Below are 20,998 nucleotides of genomic sequence, written 5' to 3' on the forward strand. Positions count from 1 at the left end.
TCTTATTTGGAAAATGGCATTTTGAATGTGAATACTTTAGACTGCCTGCAATCAGATGTAGACATTCTTGCATGACATGCTGTGACCAATCATTAATTTAGGTTAAGGCAAGGTTCATTATCACCACCATCAATCTACTCATGGTAGGAAAACCTTACTCGACCAGATGACAAAAAAGATTTCCCTCCTTTGATTCTCTTGGGTTTTCTTTTATTAGGGCCTACTTTAGATGAAAGCTGCCAGAATTTCTTCCAACTCCTTGCCCATTTCCAGCATGGAATTTTCACTATGCAGCAGGATGACATAACAGTATGTAATTGGTGATCACCATCCTCCTCTTTGTATTTTTGATGATTAGCCACCACCCTCTCTCCATAGAGGACCAAACCTGAAAGAGACAACAAAATTTTACTCAGGAATGATAATAATATATCCCTATTGACAACTACTGTCAGACAAAATTATGTCCACTCGAGTTCTAAGCTCCGCAGAAAAATGAACTATAGCTATTTATAAAATCCAGTTTTAACAAAAAAATTCTTATTTATTCTGCAATTAATTATATCATACATGCAATTGTTTTAGTTAGAACTATTTTTTACTAAAAGAATGTATAACAAATATCTTTTCAAATGTATTTCATCTTATTCAAAGAATGAGTCAAGGTTAAAATTAGTTATCTCACTGACTTAAGGCATTATTGGTATCTAACTTCACCTGAGATTCATTACAATATTTCCTAAGCATGCTATGAAGTTAAATATTGTATCATATAAGGAAAAGAGCATTTGGAATGTGAATACTTTTGACCAGTGCTTAATTTTGGCCGAAACTCATCAGAAAGGCATTCCGGCACCTCTCAAGGAACATTGGAACAATTAAAAAAAGTCATTTTTTATACTTTGTAAATTTCTCATTTTAACTTTGACTACATATTTTTTTAAATCAGAAGTTTCAGAGGGAGTAGACTTATATTTGAAAATCATGTGTAGATTAAATGTTTGATTATGTGTTCCACAACAGAAAATTTTAGAAATTAAGCCTTGCTTTTGACTGTCTCTAACCCTTCTGTGAATGTATCTAGAAAACTTACACAAATAACTGGGGTATCTCAGGTACCCCATACAGTTATTTGAGTAAGTTCATAAATTATCTGTTGTACATATTTTAATCTTTCCTGTAATTCAACACCATAGCTCTTTTTTAGTGATATCATGTCTTGTTTTGTATAATTTATAGATACTATTAATTGTAGACTTAATATTGTAGGCTTTGTAGGCCCCATTTCCGCTTTTACATTTATTTTGTGTGAAATGGCAGGAATCTTTCATATTTTGCTATTGTAACTGTACATTGACCAACATGCTATGAAAAAAAAACAATTACGAAAGGTCCCATCATGTAGAAATTTGGTATTATTGAAATTATAATAAAATGTATTGAATTCAACTTTTAGCCCTGCATTCTTACTACAAACAAGTTTTTTTTTCTTCCCGCCAACAGCTGTGTGGGGTTACTCAGTTATCCCACCACTAAATTTTGAAGTTTTCAAAAACAATTTAAAAGTTTGAAAAAAATCATTCGTCGCATAAATAGCACAAAACGGTTGAGCTCAAATACAAAAAACATCAATGGGACAAATTAAAAAATTATACAACATTTAATATAATTTGAGGTGACTGAGTTACCCCTCACAGTTGCAGAAGGGTTAATCAGATTCTGTATGCCTGCAGACATTCTTACATGATATGCTGTAGCCAATCAGAAGCACATAAAATGGACCTTGCAGCATTTTTATGTTGACTGCTTTCATGGATTTCCTCTCCCCATCATTGCCTCCAGTTGATCCTTGAGAGTTCTTTGAATTCTTCTTCATCCCACTGGCTTCGTCATTCGAATATGAGCGAACGCTGTGGTCAGAAGTTTTAAATATTTTGTCTTCTGCATTGTCCATGTCACTTTCTTCCTCATTTTCAATCCTTGTACCATTGACTGAGGAAATTAAAGATGTACTAAATCAGTGGCGCAGCGAGGGGGGGGGGGGGTTTGGGGGATAAAAAAACCCCAGAACTCAGAGAAATTTTTAAGTTTAATCCATTTTACTTATTTGGATCAGTATTAATTATAACATAGAGTTAGGATTTATCAAATATCCATCAGAAAGCCGTAAAACTCGCCATTTTGAACCATCATTCTTCAATTTTTTCTGGAGGAGGGCCCCCGCAACTCCTGCTTACCCTAGTAGGTATGCAGTACCCCCACACCCGTAAGTATTAGTTGCGCCTAAAACCCCCCCTAGCCTTAATTCCTAGCTGCACCCACGGTATTATTAACATGATTAATACTATTCAAAGCTTGTTAAAATAAATGCATTGAAAGAACTTTTCTTGAGCCTATTATACAGTGGAGTGATGCTGTGGATCCAATCATGTGTGAAAACTTGATATTTCATTTTTTTGCAGTTTCTTGGATTCTTTTATAAATTATTTGTGTTCTTTGATCATGAAATTCTGCATTAGAATACTAGATAGTGCTTCATAATGATACCTTATCATATCATCATGATGAGGCACAGATTCAAGAACAGAGCAAAGAACTTGTGGAGTTTGTTAGGCAGATGGAAATGTACAATGCTGTTTTAGTAGATGACCATGGTTCACCATCCTAAAAATTTTATTCAGTTTTTGGGCTTATCAGTTTACATAAGTTAAATGGGTGTCATAAAAAGCAGAAGTATGTAATTTTTAATAAATGCTCACCTTTATCCACTTTTTCTCGAAGTCTCTCGTATTCATCTCTGGTCATTTTTGTCAAAATTCCAGCTTCAAAAAGCCTGATGATCCTGTATTATAAAAAATGTTACATGTGTACTGATAGTTATTTCAAATATGCTGTTAAAACAACTTCATCCTATGTATCGAAGAAGAAGTATAGGGTTAAAAGTAGAGCAGCTGATACGTTGAAAGCACAAAAAATACATCCTTAGACATTTCATGGATATATTTTTAATATTATTGCGCAGACCTATGTACACTGACTGTGGCCAAATGGCACTGTAATATTTCATCATGAGAAATGAAAAACTACATGAAATATGGGCATGAATATTTTTAATGCCTGTATGCTGTAAGGTAAGGGTTTAAATAACTCTCCAGGTACCTAATTCCATTGAATTTAAGTCCTGTTGAGGAATCAGAACTTTTTACATTAGTCTTTTGTGATCTCTGTTTCACTTTTCTACACATGGCTGTTTTTGCTATGGAAGGGCTCTTTGAGTTCTCTTTTAAGCCTGCCCCATTGGGCTAACACTTATATTTAGAAAAATGATCTGATGTAAGAATTTGTAGTCTCAAAATGTGCCATTTGGTGAGAAAAGATTGATTAAAAAAGCCTCCGGTTCATGCCATGCCGGCCGTGCCCGAGGCGCTCCAATGGCCTAAATGCAGTTATTTGAATGTTGAAGTTTTTGACCTAGATAAAACATTTTCCCAGGTAAATATGGTATTTTAGAAGCCATAGGACAAAAATGTCAACTGTTCCTTCATGCCGAAACGCTGCCTCAAAGGCTTGGCCGCATACTCGAGAACAATATTATGTCAAAATTATTTAATATTACTTAAGTTTATATACTATTTAATCACAGACTAACAATAGGCATTTGAATTTCACACAGTCAGGATAAAGGGGCTGCTTTCTTTCCCTGGGCTACCATAGGATTCTAGTTCATTCTAGCCAGTGGTGCAGAGAGGGGGATAGTCCATGTTTCTGACAGATGGGGATGAAAGCGGGTAGATCGATGCTGAATGAAGACCCTTTGCCACATTTAGTCGCCAGTCCCCGCGAAGAGCGGCTCTCAAGAACGTTTTAGACGCGAGGTCTCTCAGCGATCCAATGCTGCCGATTGTTGGAAGCAAAGGGGAGGTTCAAAGAGTTTCTTCTCTGCATTTCATGCACGCTCTCTCATCTACATTTCATGTACTCTCTCTCTATCTCTCTCTCTCTCCACAACAATTGATGCTCTCTCATGCATCATTGGCGTGAAGTTAAACCATTCTGACCAGCCGAAACTTTGCCTCTCTGGTATCCAGCTGTGATCGCTTTGACCTTGTATGTATTCAATAGCTGCAGCCTACTCCTGCCTTTACTCACCTCGATATTCACTCTTTTGAAACATCTCCAAATTTTTTTGGGTTGATATATGCTTGCAAGTAGGGAATACATAGTGTTACATTAACATAAGCTCTGTTTCCCCCCCCCCCCCCCCCGGTTTTGGGGGATAAACCCCCCCCTCCCCCCCAGAGCTCAGAGAAATTTTTAAGTTTAATCCATTTTACTAAATTGGATTGATATTACTATTAAATAGTGTAAGGATTAATAAATTATCCCTCAGAAATCCATAAAACTCACCATTTTGAACCATTTATCTTAAAATTCCGCAATTTATTATTCTCGCACCTATTGCTTATCCTGGTGGATATTTCATACCCCCACACACCCCGGTATTAGTCGCATCTAAACCCTCCCCCCAGCCTCAATTCCTGGCTGCGCCCCTGATTGTAGTTACCATAGTTCCTGCATTAATTGAACCAGTGGCGGCGCGTGCGTATACGCATGTTAGCAAGTGCACACCCAAAGATGAATGAATTATAAAAGAAAACTATTCCTTTGCAACGAGAAGGATAAAAATCCTGTCTGCATATGCAAGAAACATGAAGCTCCGAACGCTACAGCTATCTCCTTTTCGAATTCACTGATCAACAAGTGTGCGATCCCGTGGCATCGCGCCGGGCGCATTTTCGGTCTATGCGATCGCTTGAGGGTGCTCTGGCGGGACGAAGTAAGCGGGGTATGTACAGTTTAAATGGGTGATGGGAGCAGACTCAAAACGAGGCGAGTGCGCACGCGCATATTTTGGTGAGTGACTCGCAGGTAGTGTAGTCGTGAAGACGCCACCTACACTACCTGCGCCCAGGATCCTAGTCCGTCTACAGAGTCATCTGTATGGCCGTTTTCTACACTACTTCCTCATAGGGTGTAAGGAAAGGAGAATGAATTTCACCTACCGTCACTTGTAAAGGTGTGTTTAGAATAATTATTTTAATGCATGCTAATATTATTTCTGTTCATGCAATTTTAAGGGTAGAATATATCAGTGATATTTTTTGCTTGCTATGTATTCTATTACGACGAAATATGATGCTCATGGATTAGTATTAACATAACATAATTAAATCATCCTATATCTGCTCTAATGCACACCCTAGATAAATTACCACCAACCGCCACTGAATTGAACTGGAATGAGAACTGGCAAAACACTGAAAACAACCCAATCTTATTCGAGACTTACAGCTGATCAAAGTTTTCCAGGAATGGGCTGCCAATTTGCATCGCAATGGCTGAGTATCGAGTGAAGAGGCAGTCGCCCAAGTAGAAATGGTGGGCTCCAAAGCGCCTCGCATCAAAGAAGAGCGTCTCTCTCCCTGCAAAAATGGCAGCCATGGAAGTCCCATCTTGCACTCGTCTCATACCCTCTTCCACAGAACCCACCAGCACATCCGAGCCCCTCATTGCCCTCCATAGTCTGCCGTAGATACCAGTGCCATTCTACAAACAAAGTTTAAAATAAAAACAGTGAAACCTGTCTCACACATTGTGACCAATGATATCAGAAAAGTCATTATATGGCTATGTAGGGGCACAGCTAGGAATTAAGGCTGGGGGTTTTAGGTGCAACTAATATTGGGGTGTGTGGGGGTATGGAATACCCACCAGGATAAGCGGTAGGTGCGAGATTAATAAATTGTGGAATTTTTAGATAAATGGTTCAAAATTGTGGGTTTTATGGCTTTCTGAGGGATATTTTGGTAATCCCTATTCTATTCATAATATCAATCCTATTAAGTAAAATGGAAAAAACTTATAAATTTCTCTGAGCTCTGTGGGGGAGGGGGTTTATCCCCTAAAACTCTCCCCTCGCTGCACCACAGTGGCTATGGCCAATTTCTTGACATTTTCAAGGAGGATATAGGTAATTAATAAAGTTAAGTAATTAAGAAATAAGTAAAAAATAATGAAAAAAATTGTTTTTTTTTTTTAACAAATACAATGCAATGAAGCATAGATTACTAAGATTTACACTGAAAATGCGCATTTTGAACAATCTCATGTGAGAAATATGATATGTCATGCTTTTTCGGCAAATTATGTGGGTAAGCTGTTCTCGGGATTCCAGTCGGTGTTCCGTCTTGGTGCTCATCATCAGGGCTGAATGTTGATTTATTTCATTTTTGGTCGCTAAGTCTCATTGCTGCAATAAAATTAAGTTAATTAAAAATATTTTTTTAATATAATAAAATAAAAAGAATGATGCTTTATGAAGCAGTCAATTTCCTTATGTGACATTTTTTATAAATACATAATATTCTCTATTAACTGTAACTACGAGATAATTTGGTCAACTACATCATGATTTGCTATCTCTGTGATGCTAGATGTCGTTAGCTTCGGAGCTTGAAATGTTGGCCATTATGAAAGAATTAACCCGGTGGGAATCCCGAGACTAGTTTCCTCACAATCTCACGTGAGCTTTGTGGGAGGGGGTTGAGCTAAATCTAACGATATCTCACTAAGGGGGAAGGGGGATCTTAAAATCGCCAAAATCACCCCACGTGATTAATGGACACCAACTGTGTGCTATTTCAGAGAAAATTGAATGATGTAAAGATAGATTACCCGAAGAATGCTCAGGGATGAACTATGTTTTTCCACCAGCAACTGATAGCCTTTATTCTTCATGGCTTCTTCCAGGTCAAAGAGAGTTCGAATGGGCTTCTCTATAAAAAAAATATGATAAGTGATGACTAAGGAGTGCTTTTCAAATAAGAAATGGTGATTTTTATGGCAAAAAGCAAGCCATGACATTTTCAGAAGCAGAAGTCTTCATTTTTTAAGATTCAGGGTCCCTGTGAGTCTTTTAGCTAGCTGCTGCTTTGAATGTATTGCATGCACTCATCTTACCTCTTGCTGGTCTTGCCAATAATGATGTTAAAGTTGCTGAGTACAATCCCCCAATTACATAAGTCGCTATTATTGACAGCAGTATCATTAGGAGCCGAGCTTTATGCATTCTACTTGGCTCTTTTACACCTATAAGAAAATTTTTAAAAAGTTCTAATTATATGTAGGATACAGTGGCAGATACATATGGGGGGCACAGCAAGTGTGCGCTCCAAGAAAAGCAATATCACAGCTTGAGTTTTGAAGCTATCACTCCATTTGGCATGATCATCCTAAATACAATACGAATAAGTAGAACATCAAATCTATGTTATTTAAGAGGTAGCCTACTTTGTTTCAAAAACATTCCAACACTGAACCAGATGCAATCTTGAAGAAGCTTAGATGCTTTTATCTTGGACCTTTGCTTTCTCCTCCAAGCTGAGGGAGTTACTATCACAGTAAATAGGACTGGTCCTGATAATAGAGCAGTTGCAGTCACAGGAAGCCAGACCTGCAAATGAAATCAGCTAAATTTTTATCCATAAAATACCGTATATGTCTGAATATAGTCCCCCCTTTTTTTCCAAAAATGCCCATGGTAAAAGTAAAGGGGGGGACTATATGCAAACGCATTTTTTTAACTTTTCCCGAAACTGAAGCCTCAAAATTAAGGGGGGGGACTATATTCAGAGGGGGACTATATTCGGATAAATACGGTATGTTTTACATATGTACTTGACATGCTTGGAAACTCAATCTCTTTGTAGTCAATACTCTTTGTAGTCAGACCACATTAATTGATCTGTGATTTAGGTCTCTAAATCTGTGATGAAATTAATAGCACATAATTGACAGGATGTCTTAATCTTAGTTGAAATAAAATTCTTCCTCAACTCAAATTTGTTGTGATAGCTGAATTGATATAAATTCAATATCAAATAGAAATTAGAGATAGAAAGTGTTGAATTTAGGCTAAAATGCACCAGAACTGTGTTCTGGCACCTCTCAGGCAAAATTGGGTTTATGTCAAAAAGTCATTGTTTTTTATAATTGGTAAAACATGATTCCTCATTGTACCTTTTATTACTAGTTTGAAAAAATCATAAGTTTTAGGGGGGGTAGTGGCTTATACCCAAAAATCATGTGTGTATTAAATGTGTGGGTACGCATTCTAGTAGCTAATTTTTTTAGAAATTATGCAGTGGAGAGAGATTTAAGGTCGCCAAGACATTCAATGCATATTTTTTTCAATTCTGCCCTTTTAGTGATCAATGAGCATGAATAGAAGAGACAGTATAGGAAAAGCAGTACCAAAGTTTGGATTGGAACTGAAATATCATCAAAGGTATTTTCTGCGACTGATGACCAACTAATATAAGTCATCAAATCAACAAACCTGCCAATGGAAAGGCCTGACTAATGCCAAAGCCTCGTTCAGCAAGCGAGGAGAATGAGTGGCAAATGTTCCACAGTCCCCGAGAGTTGGAGAAGAGAAGTCAACAATTTGAAGGCGCTCATATGTTATGGTCACATCCCCAAGGAAAAATGGAGCCTCCTGAAAATATCAACTAAGTCAATTTTCCAAATAATTGGGGAAAGGAAAAGGCGTACAGTAATAGTATCAGAGATAGTTGATAGTGAGTGGTGGCAGATTTGGGGAGGTAAGGGGGTCACAGGGGTCATGAAATGTCTTCCAAATTCCCCCCCCCCCCCCAAATTTTATAAAAAAATTTGAATTTTATATTAGTTTCATAGTTTTTGTATTTTTAAATGTCTTAAATTGAACCGTTTCATCTGTTCTCAAGAATTAAGATGAAATTTTTGGCTCCAAAATGTGTAAAAAGGGTATTCTTAAAAAAAATCCTTTTTTAGACACCCATAGTCTCCCAAGAATCCAAATTTCTCAGAAGCACTGTCCTGAGTGAATATTTTAGTGAAATTTTGCTTTGCCTTAAGGCAATTGCTTTGCAATTCCTTTCACAGAAACATTAACTTTTTTTAATGTGGGTCACATTCGTATTTTAGTGCTACAATTGGGTTTTATCTATTATGTTAGTGCCAGTAAAATATGTATATACTGTAAAATTTCTGTAGCTCATTAATTAGATCATAAAATTATATAATGTGGATTACGATAGTAAAAAGAGATATTTTGAACATATTGATGCACAACAATCTGTGCATTTGTGGCACATCATTTGATCTGATTTTACCAGTCTGTATTATGAAGAGGTTCCTAATAAACGCTCCTCTACAGCAACTCCATAAGAATTTCATTCTGCGTAGCAATTGCTACACATTCATAAAACAGATCAGTAAAGTTTCTAAATTGGGCTGTCTGACTGAGAAAAATGACACCATAATGAGCTACAAGAGCTGTGAACCCCATACCCAAGTGGCCCTAGAGTTCCATACATAAGGGGAATTTTACCCACCCAAGTAACACTCACACATAATTTGGAAAGTGTAAAATGAGTGAATAAGCTAAGATAAACATTCTACTAAAAACTATTAAGGTATTCTGAGTGTTTTAGAATACATATCCTTTAGCCTTGCCACCCATATATACACACTGATGTGTGCGATTTGTGAACTCAAATTATCTCAAAATCTGAGTCCTTACTCTTCTGCCGATAAGTCCCAAGACACCTCTAAATGTTCCATTCACTGCAATTCCTAATCCTTGGATCCTCTCCGGTGGATCAAAATATTCAAACCTGAAAAATAATGTGGGGCAAAGTGGGTTTTAATTATAAAATATAGGCATTTATTATGAATGATGACAGTAATTTTGAGTGAAGTGGTGTTATAGTAATTTTGAAATCTCTTTTGATATTTATGTTAATCTGTGTATTGCATAAGGAATTCTGCAGAGAGTTTTCATGGTGTTTACATTTTCTGGTATCCATTAAAATTCTTCAACTTCCATCATCAAGTAAAGACTAATGCTAGCTGCCTGAACTGAATGTATCATTCACTACTGACAGTCATGGTGGATAGATGAAAGGATACATCCTATGCATATATGTACTAAATGATTTGTGCCAAATTTTAGTAAGCAAATTCAAGTTTGGTTGAATGCTTCATTGATTGACTGGTTGGTGGGGCCTATGTCAGGTACCCCGGTACTTTTCTTGGTCCACTGTACCAACTCCAACTATTAGTTTCATATGATGACTGTACTGCTCTACTCTTTATTTTTAGAATTCAAAATTAACATTGTAAAAGGTTCCACAGTAAAGCAGGCATGCCAGCATAATTTCTCTTGCTCTTATCAGACTGCAGTCTGATAAGAGCAAGAGAAATTATAATACCACACCATTATTACGTGAATATTTTTTATCCAAACATTTGTAGCCTTATCAGCAACATAGATTCCTAATCCTTGAATTACAGAATTCCATATATACATGCATCTTAAAATATATGTAGCTTATAATGAAAAATTATTTTTACAATCTGTTTTAATCATGCATTACAAGATCATCACAATTATATATAATCACCTAAAATTTAACTTTGATGCCAAGAGCTTCAAAAGTTGATCATCTCTTCCTCCATCAGTATAAAAGGTGCCATTTTCATAAGTCACAAAATTCCATGGAGGCTTCTGAAATAAATATTTAATAATTAATTATGGTTTAAGATAGCTTGTAGATTTTTAGCCCAGGCAATGAAGTATTTTATGATTGGGATATATGTATGCATATTGAAAAACATAATTCTTTGGAATAGAATCAATGATATAGGTGAATATATATTTACAACAATATGTCACTCAAAATGTAACTAACACACTCATTCCTTTCCACGTATGACCTGATAAAAAAATACAGAGGAGAAAATAAAAAGTGTCCATTAAAATTTTATGAGATCCAAAACTATTCAAGTAGCCCAAGAAATCCTTTGCATTGGCAATTAAATTACTTGGTTTAACTTTTTTGAATTTTAAGAAATTATACCAGAAGCCAGCAAGACAAGAGCATATAATCTGACAGTTAAGATTAAGAATGATGTAATTTCTATCAAATTTCAAAGTTATAGAAATGAAATGTATTGATTCTCACATGAAGGACAGGTACATAGAAGTTTCTTCCACCAAAGTTGTTGAATGTGCTGGCTGCTGACGGGAAAACAGGTATTCGAAACAGACCTTTATCCTGATTCCACCAATTCACCAATGTGAGCTCATTCTCCCCATCAGACTTTGCTTGATTGTAATATATTCGAAACCTTTGAAAAAAAAAGAATATTTATTTTGATTGCTGTAATACCAGACACCATTTTCTGGTCTCAAAAATTCTTAGCAATCATTGACAGTGGTGCCTGCTTCCTTCCATGAAAGGAAAATATTTTCTGTGGTATTAGTAGCATGAGAATATTTTAAACCTTTTAACAGGATGCGTACGAATGGCAAGAATTCTCGACATTTTTTTTCCAAACGTTTCGGACGGATGACGAAGATTCTCGTCATTTAGGCGCGTCAACCTAAACAATTTTAAAGCATACAACACGTATTCATTAGTATGTTTTCAGTTATTGTTCGTTATTCATAATGAATTGATGCATCATAATGTTTGATTGGGTAAAGTGATATTCTAAACATTAGCTTTTTAACCATGTTTAAATCAAAGGCATTACGCCCTAATAGGCACATATTTCCAATCTCAACACCTCCACCCAGAATTCCTAGGAATTTAAAGACCCTGGCACGCAACGTGTTAAATATTTTCTGTACGGAGCTCTTTTTTAGGGAGTAGTTGCCCTAATCAGAGGCGCAGCTAGGAATTAAGGCTGCCCAGTGAGAAATGGGTGGTGGAGTCCACGTGGAACCCACGTGGAATCCACGTTGAGTGGTGGATATTTGGTGGTGGTGGATATTGAGTGGTTGGACCCACGTGGAATCCACGTTGATTTCAAGTGGATTTGTGGTGATTAGCATAAAATGGTGAACAGAATTTCTAATTTGTGGAACTTAACTCTCTGGTGTGACATTGCGTCATTTATCATCCTGAAACCACGCTAGTTATGTGAAAATGTATCGCACATTCTATTTTTATATAATTCGTGGAAAGGCAGCCATGAGAGCACATGAAAAATCGTAGACACATATATAGAAGGTTTAGATATAGAGTGGTTGAGGTTTTAATGGTTTTAGGACAGCACCAACTGCTGTTTTAATTTTTCCACCAAATTTCCACGTGGGTTCCACGTTGATTCCACGACCAAAAACACGTGGTATCCACGTTAATTCTCCACGTGGGTTCCACGTGGATTCCACCACCCATTTCTCACTGGGTGGGGGGGGGGGTTTAGGTGCACCTAGTACCGGGATGTGTGGGGGTATGGTATACCCACCAGGATAAGCAATAGGTGCTATATTAATAAATTGCGGAATTTTAAGATAAGTGGTTCAAAATGGTGAATTTTACAGCTTTCTGAGGGATATTTTATTAAACCTTACACTATTCTATTGGTAATATCAATCTGATTAAGTGAAATGGATTAAACTTAAAAATTTCTCTGAGCTCTGGGGGGGGGTTTTATCCCCCAAATCCCCCCCCTCGCTGCGCCACTTCAGGAGTAACACTAAGCAACAGTTTAAACAAACAGTTTGTTTATACTGTGGTATATAATATCATATAATCCTTAAAGTGTTGTAATAAAAAGGAAAATAATACGGGTGCTGCGCCACTGGCCCTAATATCCTTGCCCCTCAGGTTTGGGACCCAACTTAACAGTATGCCCAGCCATTACCACGGCCAATGGATGAGAAACCCTCCAACCCCCTCTTCGCATGATTCCATGGTTAACTTATTACATTAGCTGTACATGTTTTTTAAATGAATATTGTCAATAATTTTCAATAATTTATCTATCAAATATAAAAGAATGACTAAAATTTAAAAAATTTTTTAATGGATTTATAGATTTAACAATAAAATAAAGCTAGTAAAAACAAAGTCCTGAGACTTTTACTCCAGAATTGCAATGAAAATAACACTAAAAATTTGTTTAAAAAATTGCTTACACAATAGAACAAAATAAAGAATTCCAAAATATGTATTAAAAATTGGAATAGGCTACAAATTTTTATTTGCAAAAATTATTGGCGATTCAACAACTTCAGCAAGGATTCCTCCTGTGGGGAGGATCATGAATGAGTAGGAGGGTCGGGCCCAAATTCCAAAGAGGGGCGCTAAGGTCTCGTTATGCTGGGTCACAGGGAGGGCCTGAATATTTACCTCTGTAAGAAGCTGTACCCATATAACATGCATAGCCTTAAGTTTTCTACAAGCTTAAGGATGACTGAAAACTTACGTTCCTTTACGGTGCTCAGTAAAAACAGCAATCTTCATCGCCTCCAATACTGTGTTCTGGAATTTTTCACTCACTGGAAATGATGACCAGTGAAATATATACAGTATGTTTCGACTAATCAGATCATATTCTTGAATCTGAAAAAATTATGAAATATCCGTTTCAAAAATTATGACCAGTAATAATTTAATCTAAAGTTACTTGAAGGATTGTATTTAATTTTTTAAAGAACTCTCTTAAGTAACATTCCAACTAGGTCATGGGCGCAGCAAGGGGGGTTTTGGGGGATTAAACCCCCCCCCCAGAGCTCAGAGAATTTTTTAAAGTTTAATCCATTTTACCTAATTGGATTAATATTACTAATAGAATAGTGTAAGGATGAATAAAATATCCCTCAGAAATCCGTAAAACTCACTATTTTGAACCATATATCTTTAAAATTCGCAATTTATTAATCTCGCGTCTACCGCTTATCCTGGTGGGTATACTATACCCCCACACACCCTGGTATTAGTTGCACATAAACACCCCCCCCCAGCCTTAATTCCTATCTGCGCCCCTGCATGGGCGAACCTAGCGAGGGGCAGGCCCTAGAAGCAAAAATCCCAAGTCTTTAAGCAAAATCAGTACTGAATTGGAACAAAGGTATTCAACAATTTTTTTTAAACCCACAAAAAATTATTTGTATATTAGTATAAGATATGTAACAAAAAAACTATCTTTTCAAGCAAATAATGTTAAAAACTAATAAAGCGCTACTATACTGTATTTATCTGAATATTGTCCCCACTTTTTTCCTAAATATGCCTGTGGTAATTGTTAAAGGGGGACTATACATATATAACACATTTTTTTTAATTTTTACCCGAAACTGAAGTCGTAAAATTAGAGGGGGGACTATATACAGAGAAATACTGTAATTTTCTTAAAATGTTGGTTTCATTCGCATTTTTCATACTAAAATTTCACAACTTGGCTTGCGCCTCCTTGACCATGGCTTGCCGCCCCCCTACCCCCCAGTTATGATTCTAGGTGTGCCCTTGGGGAGGCAACCTACGGCTCATGAGTTGCATGCAGATCTTTTGATGCCAAATTGCAGCCTTCCAGTTCCATACGCAAATAATAATTAAAGCAAAGTCAAAATTTATCTGTGCAGCTGGTTGCATAGATTTTGGCTCATTTTCCTCAAAAGGTTGCTGACCCCTGATCTCGGTTAATAATTTCTAAATGGAATTTCTTATGAGAATGTAGGTAAGCACTTTGGGGTAGGGATTAATACAATTATAATAAGGGTATTGTATTTGCCAAAATAAATTCTTTGAAAGCATGATACTGCCGTAGAAATTTTTTATTAGCATGTTGCGTACGGATGGCGAGAATTCTCGTCATTTTTTTCCTGAATGTTCCGGACGGATGATGAAGATTCTCGTCATTTAGGGGCATCAGCCTAAACGATTTTAAAGTGTATAATACGTATTCATTAGTATGTTTTCAGCTGTTGTTCGTTATTCATAATGAATTGATGCATCATAACGTTTGATTGGGTAAAGTTCTATTCTAAACATTAGCTTTTTAACCATGTTTAAACCAAAGGCGTTACGCCCTAATAGACACATATTTCCAATCTCGGCGTTCCTAGTAATTTAAATACCACGGTACGCAATGTGTTAAAACTACACACATTTCAGATTGTATCACAATTCAAAAGGAGTTGATGTACTTTCAATTTTCACTCACCTTGCTAAGAATTATTTCAGCAGTGGATACGCTGCCAAAGATAAAATTTGTTGCCTGTTGGTATGTGGAATGAGCATTCTTTATGCACTTAAAAAACTGGAAGAAACCAATGCCACACTATTCTATTTTATCCGAGTGGAAGAAATATTATTACTTGATACAATTGTACTCCATGCCACAAACTTACAGTAATTCTTAGGCAAGGAATTCAATGACTATGGTAAATTATATATATCCCACAGAAAATTACAAACAGTGAATGTCAATTGACTTCGGTAAGGCTTAATAAGAGAAGCTGAGAAATCAGAAAGATATGGTAGGATCTTGAATATGAAAGATGAAAAATAAGTTTTATATGAGATCCCAGCTAGCACATTATAAGTCATTGAGATAAGGTGAAAGGAAGAAATAAGGAAGTCGCTTCTCAAGTAAGCTTGTTATGGGTTTCTTACGGCCAGGGCGACAAACATCCAATGGCAAAATGGATGCCAAACTTTCAGCACTTCCGTAGATGCTGTTATTATCCCATCGTTACAGAGTGTTAATTAAGGCCTTTATGCATTAAAACAATGTTTTTATTATTGGCGCTTCTATATTATGAGGAGAAATAACATCATACCGCCATAATTTGAAAATCATTCACATTTATGAACTGATAGCTTAACGAAGGTCGTAAGAAAAACACAATTTCCCAAGAATACCAACGTGGAATAATATAAAAATGCCGGAAGGAACATCTAATATACGTATTGTAGTCATCGGGTTATCAAACCAAGATTTAAAATTCATAAATGTTAAAATGTATGGACCTTGAATAAATTCAGTTTTTCATGCACATGCCAAACAAGTTTTTTTTACATAATTGGATATTTAATTAGTAACTACGCCTTCTGTTCTCATTAACTGCCGTGGTGTAGTGGATAGCGTGTAATACTTCGGTTCTGAGAGTCGCACGTTCGGTTCCACCTAGATGTTATTTTTTTTTCTTTCCGCCGCATGGATAGAGTACTTGTACTATGCTTTATATCTTCACTAGCCGGTTGCTTGCAGTTATTAATTTTTTTCTATTTACGGGAAAATCTGTTATCAGTTGTTCAGCCCTTATAAAAACTCGCTAAATTTCCCCAATAGCCTTTAAATTCATGTCAAGATGAGCCGCGTAGCATGTTTAGTACGCTGTTCAGCCGCCTTTGGCGCTCCAACAGAAGTGACTTACATTGCCTGAGGATATTTGACGGCATTCCTTACCTAAACGTCCCTAACGTCTTACTCTTGCCCAGCCCCCGGCGTCCGCGGCTCCACGTACGTTCCCTTACTGTCCGATTAGTTCCCATACCGGCCGTCAAGCGCTAGCAGTACACTCGTCCGGTCGTTCCGGGCGTATTACATGGGTTGATATGGCTGTGAGGTAACTTGATGCACTATATTTATAAAAATTTTGTAAGCCGTGCTTCGCGCATGTACTCACTCTTACGCGCTACAGTTTTAAAGAATATAAAATAGCTTTATTCGTGAAAACTGGTGCAGTAGCTTCCGTAAACGGTCATAAAATAGTCTACGAAATCGGGTGTTTGAATGCTTAATCCCGCGGGGATAAATAATATAGGTGTGTTTTTTGTAGATCCCATTTCCGCGAGCCATTTAAGACAAATAGGACGATGGTGTGAAGATAATATACCCACCTGAAAAGGACATCGGTCGAAATTACCTTGCAATGGAAGCAAAACTGCGAAGTGTTAACGGAGAATATCGGTAAGGTACTCAATAGCATGGACAGAAGTATTAGGCTGAAAACTTAGTAAATGAAGCGGCAATAAAGAAGCAATGGCAATCTCCCTTTACTATTCCTAGATAGTTGAGCAGAAACGAGTGCCGACCTAGCCAAAAAGCTTTCGCGTAACTTTGCCGCTACAGCTTTCACATTGATTATTTGTAACAAGCGTAACTGCTAAGTAAGTCCTCTCAACAGTAAAACTTAAGACCGAATATTTACCTCTCGAGTTCCATAGCTCAGACCAATTAATTTTCTTTTCCAATACCCACCGAAAATCATCTTTTTTTCTACTTTTCATTAATTTTTTTCCTATCTATCTCCTCACGCCTCCCCCATTGTTTCGCCACTGCTGTATTAGCTGCTCCATTCCTTGGATAGATACCAATATAAATTCCTATAAACTGAAAATATTAATCCTTATGATAACTTAAATTGTAGATTCAGCATCTGGAAAGCAACACACGGCATACTTATACTTACAAGCACTACAAGCAAAGGAATGGTTAAACAATATAATGGTGTGAACGATCAAAAAAGATATTTTTACAAGGCTAAAATGAATAGCATTTATTTTTTCAAAAACTTTAAGTTTCTCCTTCTGGAGGCATACTCTCGGCCAACCTCGGCATTCTCCACCCGTGCAGCTTGCCTCATCCTTGAATTCAAAAACTGGACAATGATGGCAGCAAGCATCATTTCTCGATGCTCACTGCATGGGAAGGAAAGGTCGTTCCTTTCGAGGATATCACTAAGAATAAGTTCGCTGGCATTCCAGCATTTGCCATATTTTTTAAATCGCACTTGAAGCGGAATTGCACTTGGTTGGACAAAATTGTTGATTTTCCTGATATTGCATTTCGCAACCTTCAAAGCACCTCAGGTTCGTATTCTCCTTGTATTCTAATGGTGATATGGGGTCCCCTGGGATATTGTCCTAGTAGTCTTATTTTTTAATTGGTACCTACGAATTTAAAAAGAGAATGGGCCTTTTAGTTGATGTGCCGAAGCCAAAATATGGTACATCCAGTGATGAAAACTCAGCTAGGGGCTTTTTCAAAAATTCTCGCCTATCGGCTGAGCCTACTGGCGAGGGTCAATATTTTTGAATGCTTTCTTTTCATTGTTGCAATATAACATCTTTTTATTATTGCTTTATGCAGTATTTTTCACATGATATAACATAGTTATTTAATTTTCAGGAGTAGAGGAAGAGTTAATCTTTCACTTCTCAACAATTTTAAGGTCTTTGTCTTGCGGATTTTTGATTGATTCAGTAAAATTTAAAAAGTTCTGTATGGATACAGCGGAAAATTTTGTGAGACATTATGGTTGGTTTTACATGCCACCCACTGTGCAAAAAGTGGTGCAGATGACATCGAGTCGGCTCTTCTTCGTATTGGAGAACTGTCGGAGGAGGCCCAGGAATCTCGCAATAAAGACATTAGAATATATCGTGAGCATCACGCGATAAAAATATCTCGACTTCAAACTAATGAGGATATTTTCCGGAGACTGATCCTAATATCGGATCCTTTTATTAGCACATTAGGAACTGAACTAAACAAATGCCGGGGCCTTAAATATCTTCCGCAGGAGTTTGTGATCTCTTGGTCTTGCAAGAGTCTCAAAATTCTTCGAGTGAATGAGAAGAGGAGGATGGGAGGGATTCAGAAGAATCTGATGCTGAACAATTGTAATACATAATTGTAAATTTATGAGGAATTAACCATGCTTTTATGGGAATAAAAGAGTCACTTAAATACTATTTTGACACTAATTTATTAATTACTTTTTAGTCCATACAGAAGAATCTCTCGAAATCTGGAAATCGTACCTCTTTAACGTAAGTCAATGCACCAAAAAACCCTACTTTTAGCCGTTTTTTTTTTTATTGACTAATTTGAAAGATCATTAACTCATTCTATACAACTAATTATCATTTATTTTCATATTTTATCATGATTGCCGTTTATCTATGCAGTCAGCGTTACAATTAGCCAGTTAATAAGTCAAAGTTCCACGATATCGCATGAAATAATAGTTTTTTCGTAAAAATAACTGCAGAAATGAAAATAGCTCGCCAAATAACATGTAGGGAGCAATTTTTCAAAACATCCAACGAAAATCTGATTTTTGTCTGACTTTTTCGCGATCCGGACCACTGTGCGACGTTTCCCTCGTTGTCCGTGATAATCTTCTCACGAAGAATATCGGATTCAATAAAGTGTTTTTCACAAACAACTTGCGGATACTTGACGATAAAATTATCACGAGGAATGCACCTCTGCCACTCAGCTCGTAGTCTTTCTTCCCTTGACACCAAAAAGATATGTACCTTTTCTAAGTTAGAGTCATACCCAGAGGTACATACAACCTGGCACGATACATCTTTTGCCCACCATTTTCCTTTTAAACTGAAATAGAGAGTTTTTCCAACTCCTAAACACACGATCAACGATATACCATAAGTAAAACTGGCCTCCGTTGCAGGAAAAGACTGTAAAAAAACGTGGTTTATCGCAATGAATCACCAAGACGCATTACTTCCCATGCAATGGCAAGGCTGACGTCGGACGAGTGCACAAGTAGCGCCAGCGGTGAAAATGACGAACTAATCGGACAGTAAGGGTCGCATGAGCCAGCAGGGGAGAGGTAGGGAGAAGCCGGGGGCTGCTCTTGCCTTATATAAGTCCCTTAGCTTACGATAAGCTGCTTATCAATTTTTTCCGTAAGAAAACCATAAGAAACGGTTAACTCACTTACTTTGTGCTATCTGGGATACTACTGGTTAATGATGCTAATGAATTGAGTGTCTTATGAAATTAGACCATAACATATTTTACCTCATCTTTGATGACTGAGTTGGACTGGAGAGAGAATTTCTCTCTCCAAAAATGTTAGTATTTGACAAAATTTTAATCGGAGCAATACTTGACAGAGAAAATAACAACAAAATTCACAAAAGATAAATTGAAAGTAAAAGCTGTTATGAAGTGAAATGAATCCATTGTCACAAAGAATAGAAACTTTCTAACTTTCACCTCTTCTTATGCCACCTGAGCAGTGCTTTAAGATAGCTTAACTACTGAAAACAGTTGTTCTTGAACTATGACAAACAGTGGGAGATAGAAAGCTTTACTTGATAATAATAATGGACATTGGGATTTAATGGAAGCTATTGAACTTAATATATGCTCAATGGCCATTACTTTTTCTGTGAAATTTACATACACCTTTCCTTGAAGAGTAATTCTTAACATTACCTTACTTTGCCCACTGTCAGTATTAATCAGGTAATTTCTCAGTGAAATGTTTGAAATCTGGATTAATTCAATGGTAGCCTTTAACTCATCAGTATCTGGAATGAAGAATTTATAATAATGGCTTGGAGAACGTCTAGGGTTTTATTAAATCGGAACATATAAAAGTCATATAACTTTCTTACCAGAACTTTCATCAAATGCCAAAGTTATTTGATTGGTCGGTATTCCAAAAATGATATCCCTCACAGCAAAAGGCATTGCAAAAGGAAATTCATTTTTCCCGCTTGCTAGGTTAACATCAATTTGACCCATGGGAGTTATGAATATCCCATTTATCACTGGAGCATTCCATGAACTCACTGAAAAGTGTGACACTTATTGATGGCCATACAAAACAAAAAAATTATTAAACTAGCTGTGTCATAAGGATGAGAAGATTGTAATACAACTTCATAGAGTAAATTAAATGATTGATGGGAATATATGCAGCCTGTGTAGCCCATCTGAATTTTAGGATATTTAATTTCACCTGGTCCGCAAAAAGAAGAAAAAAAGGAATTACGAATGATCACGGAGCTTGAAGTCTACCTCCAATATTCCAGGGAAATAAATTTTTTTCCGTCAAATTAGCAAAAAGCTCAACAATGCCCTGTAAAAAAGGATTCAATCTCAACGTAACAGGTCCGTGACTCAGGATATAATAAGACTTCTCCACAGTGGGGGCTGGTACGACATAATGCTGGAAGTGGAGGGTGATGTTACCTAGCTAAGATTCACTTTAAAACAGTATTACGGTGGCAGGGGCAGATTCAGCATCAAATCTGCGAAGTGACATATATTTTCAAGAAAAAAAATTGAGGATATAAGATCAAAATGTGAAAAATTACTATTGTTATTACAA

The 20,998-nt window shown here is 36.8% G+C and overlaps 1 protein-coding gene across 1 annotated transcript; it reads right to left on the reverse strand.

Annotated features, from left to right (window-relative positions):
• Positions 1–1,708: 1,708 nt before the first annotated feature.
• Positions 1,709–13,361, reverse strand: LOC124167626 (ionotropic receptor 40a). Its single transcript, XM_046545606.1, has 11 exons — positions 13,324–13,361; positions 11,070–11,235; positions 10,509–10,612; positions 9,626–9,719; positions 8,399–8,557; positions 7,351–7,513; positions 7,021–7,149; positions 6,736–6,836; positions 5,351–5,607; positions 2,760–2,842; positions 1,709–1,992 (listed from the first exon to the last, which is right to left on the reverse strand). Exons 1-11 carry the CDS (start codon positions 13,359–13,361, stop codon positions 1,709–1,711), a joined length of 1,578 nt encoding a protein of 525 aa, XP_046401562.1.
• Positions 13,362–20,998: the final 7,637 nt, after the last annotated feature.

Source organism: Ischnura elegans, chromosome 11, assembly GCF_921293095.1.
Source record: "Ischnura elegans chromosome 11, ioIscEleg1.1, whole genome shotgun sequence".
Lineage (NCBI taxonomy): Eukaryota > Metazoa > Arthropoda > Insecta > Odonata > Coenagrionidae > Ischnura > Ischnura elegans.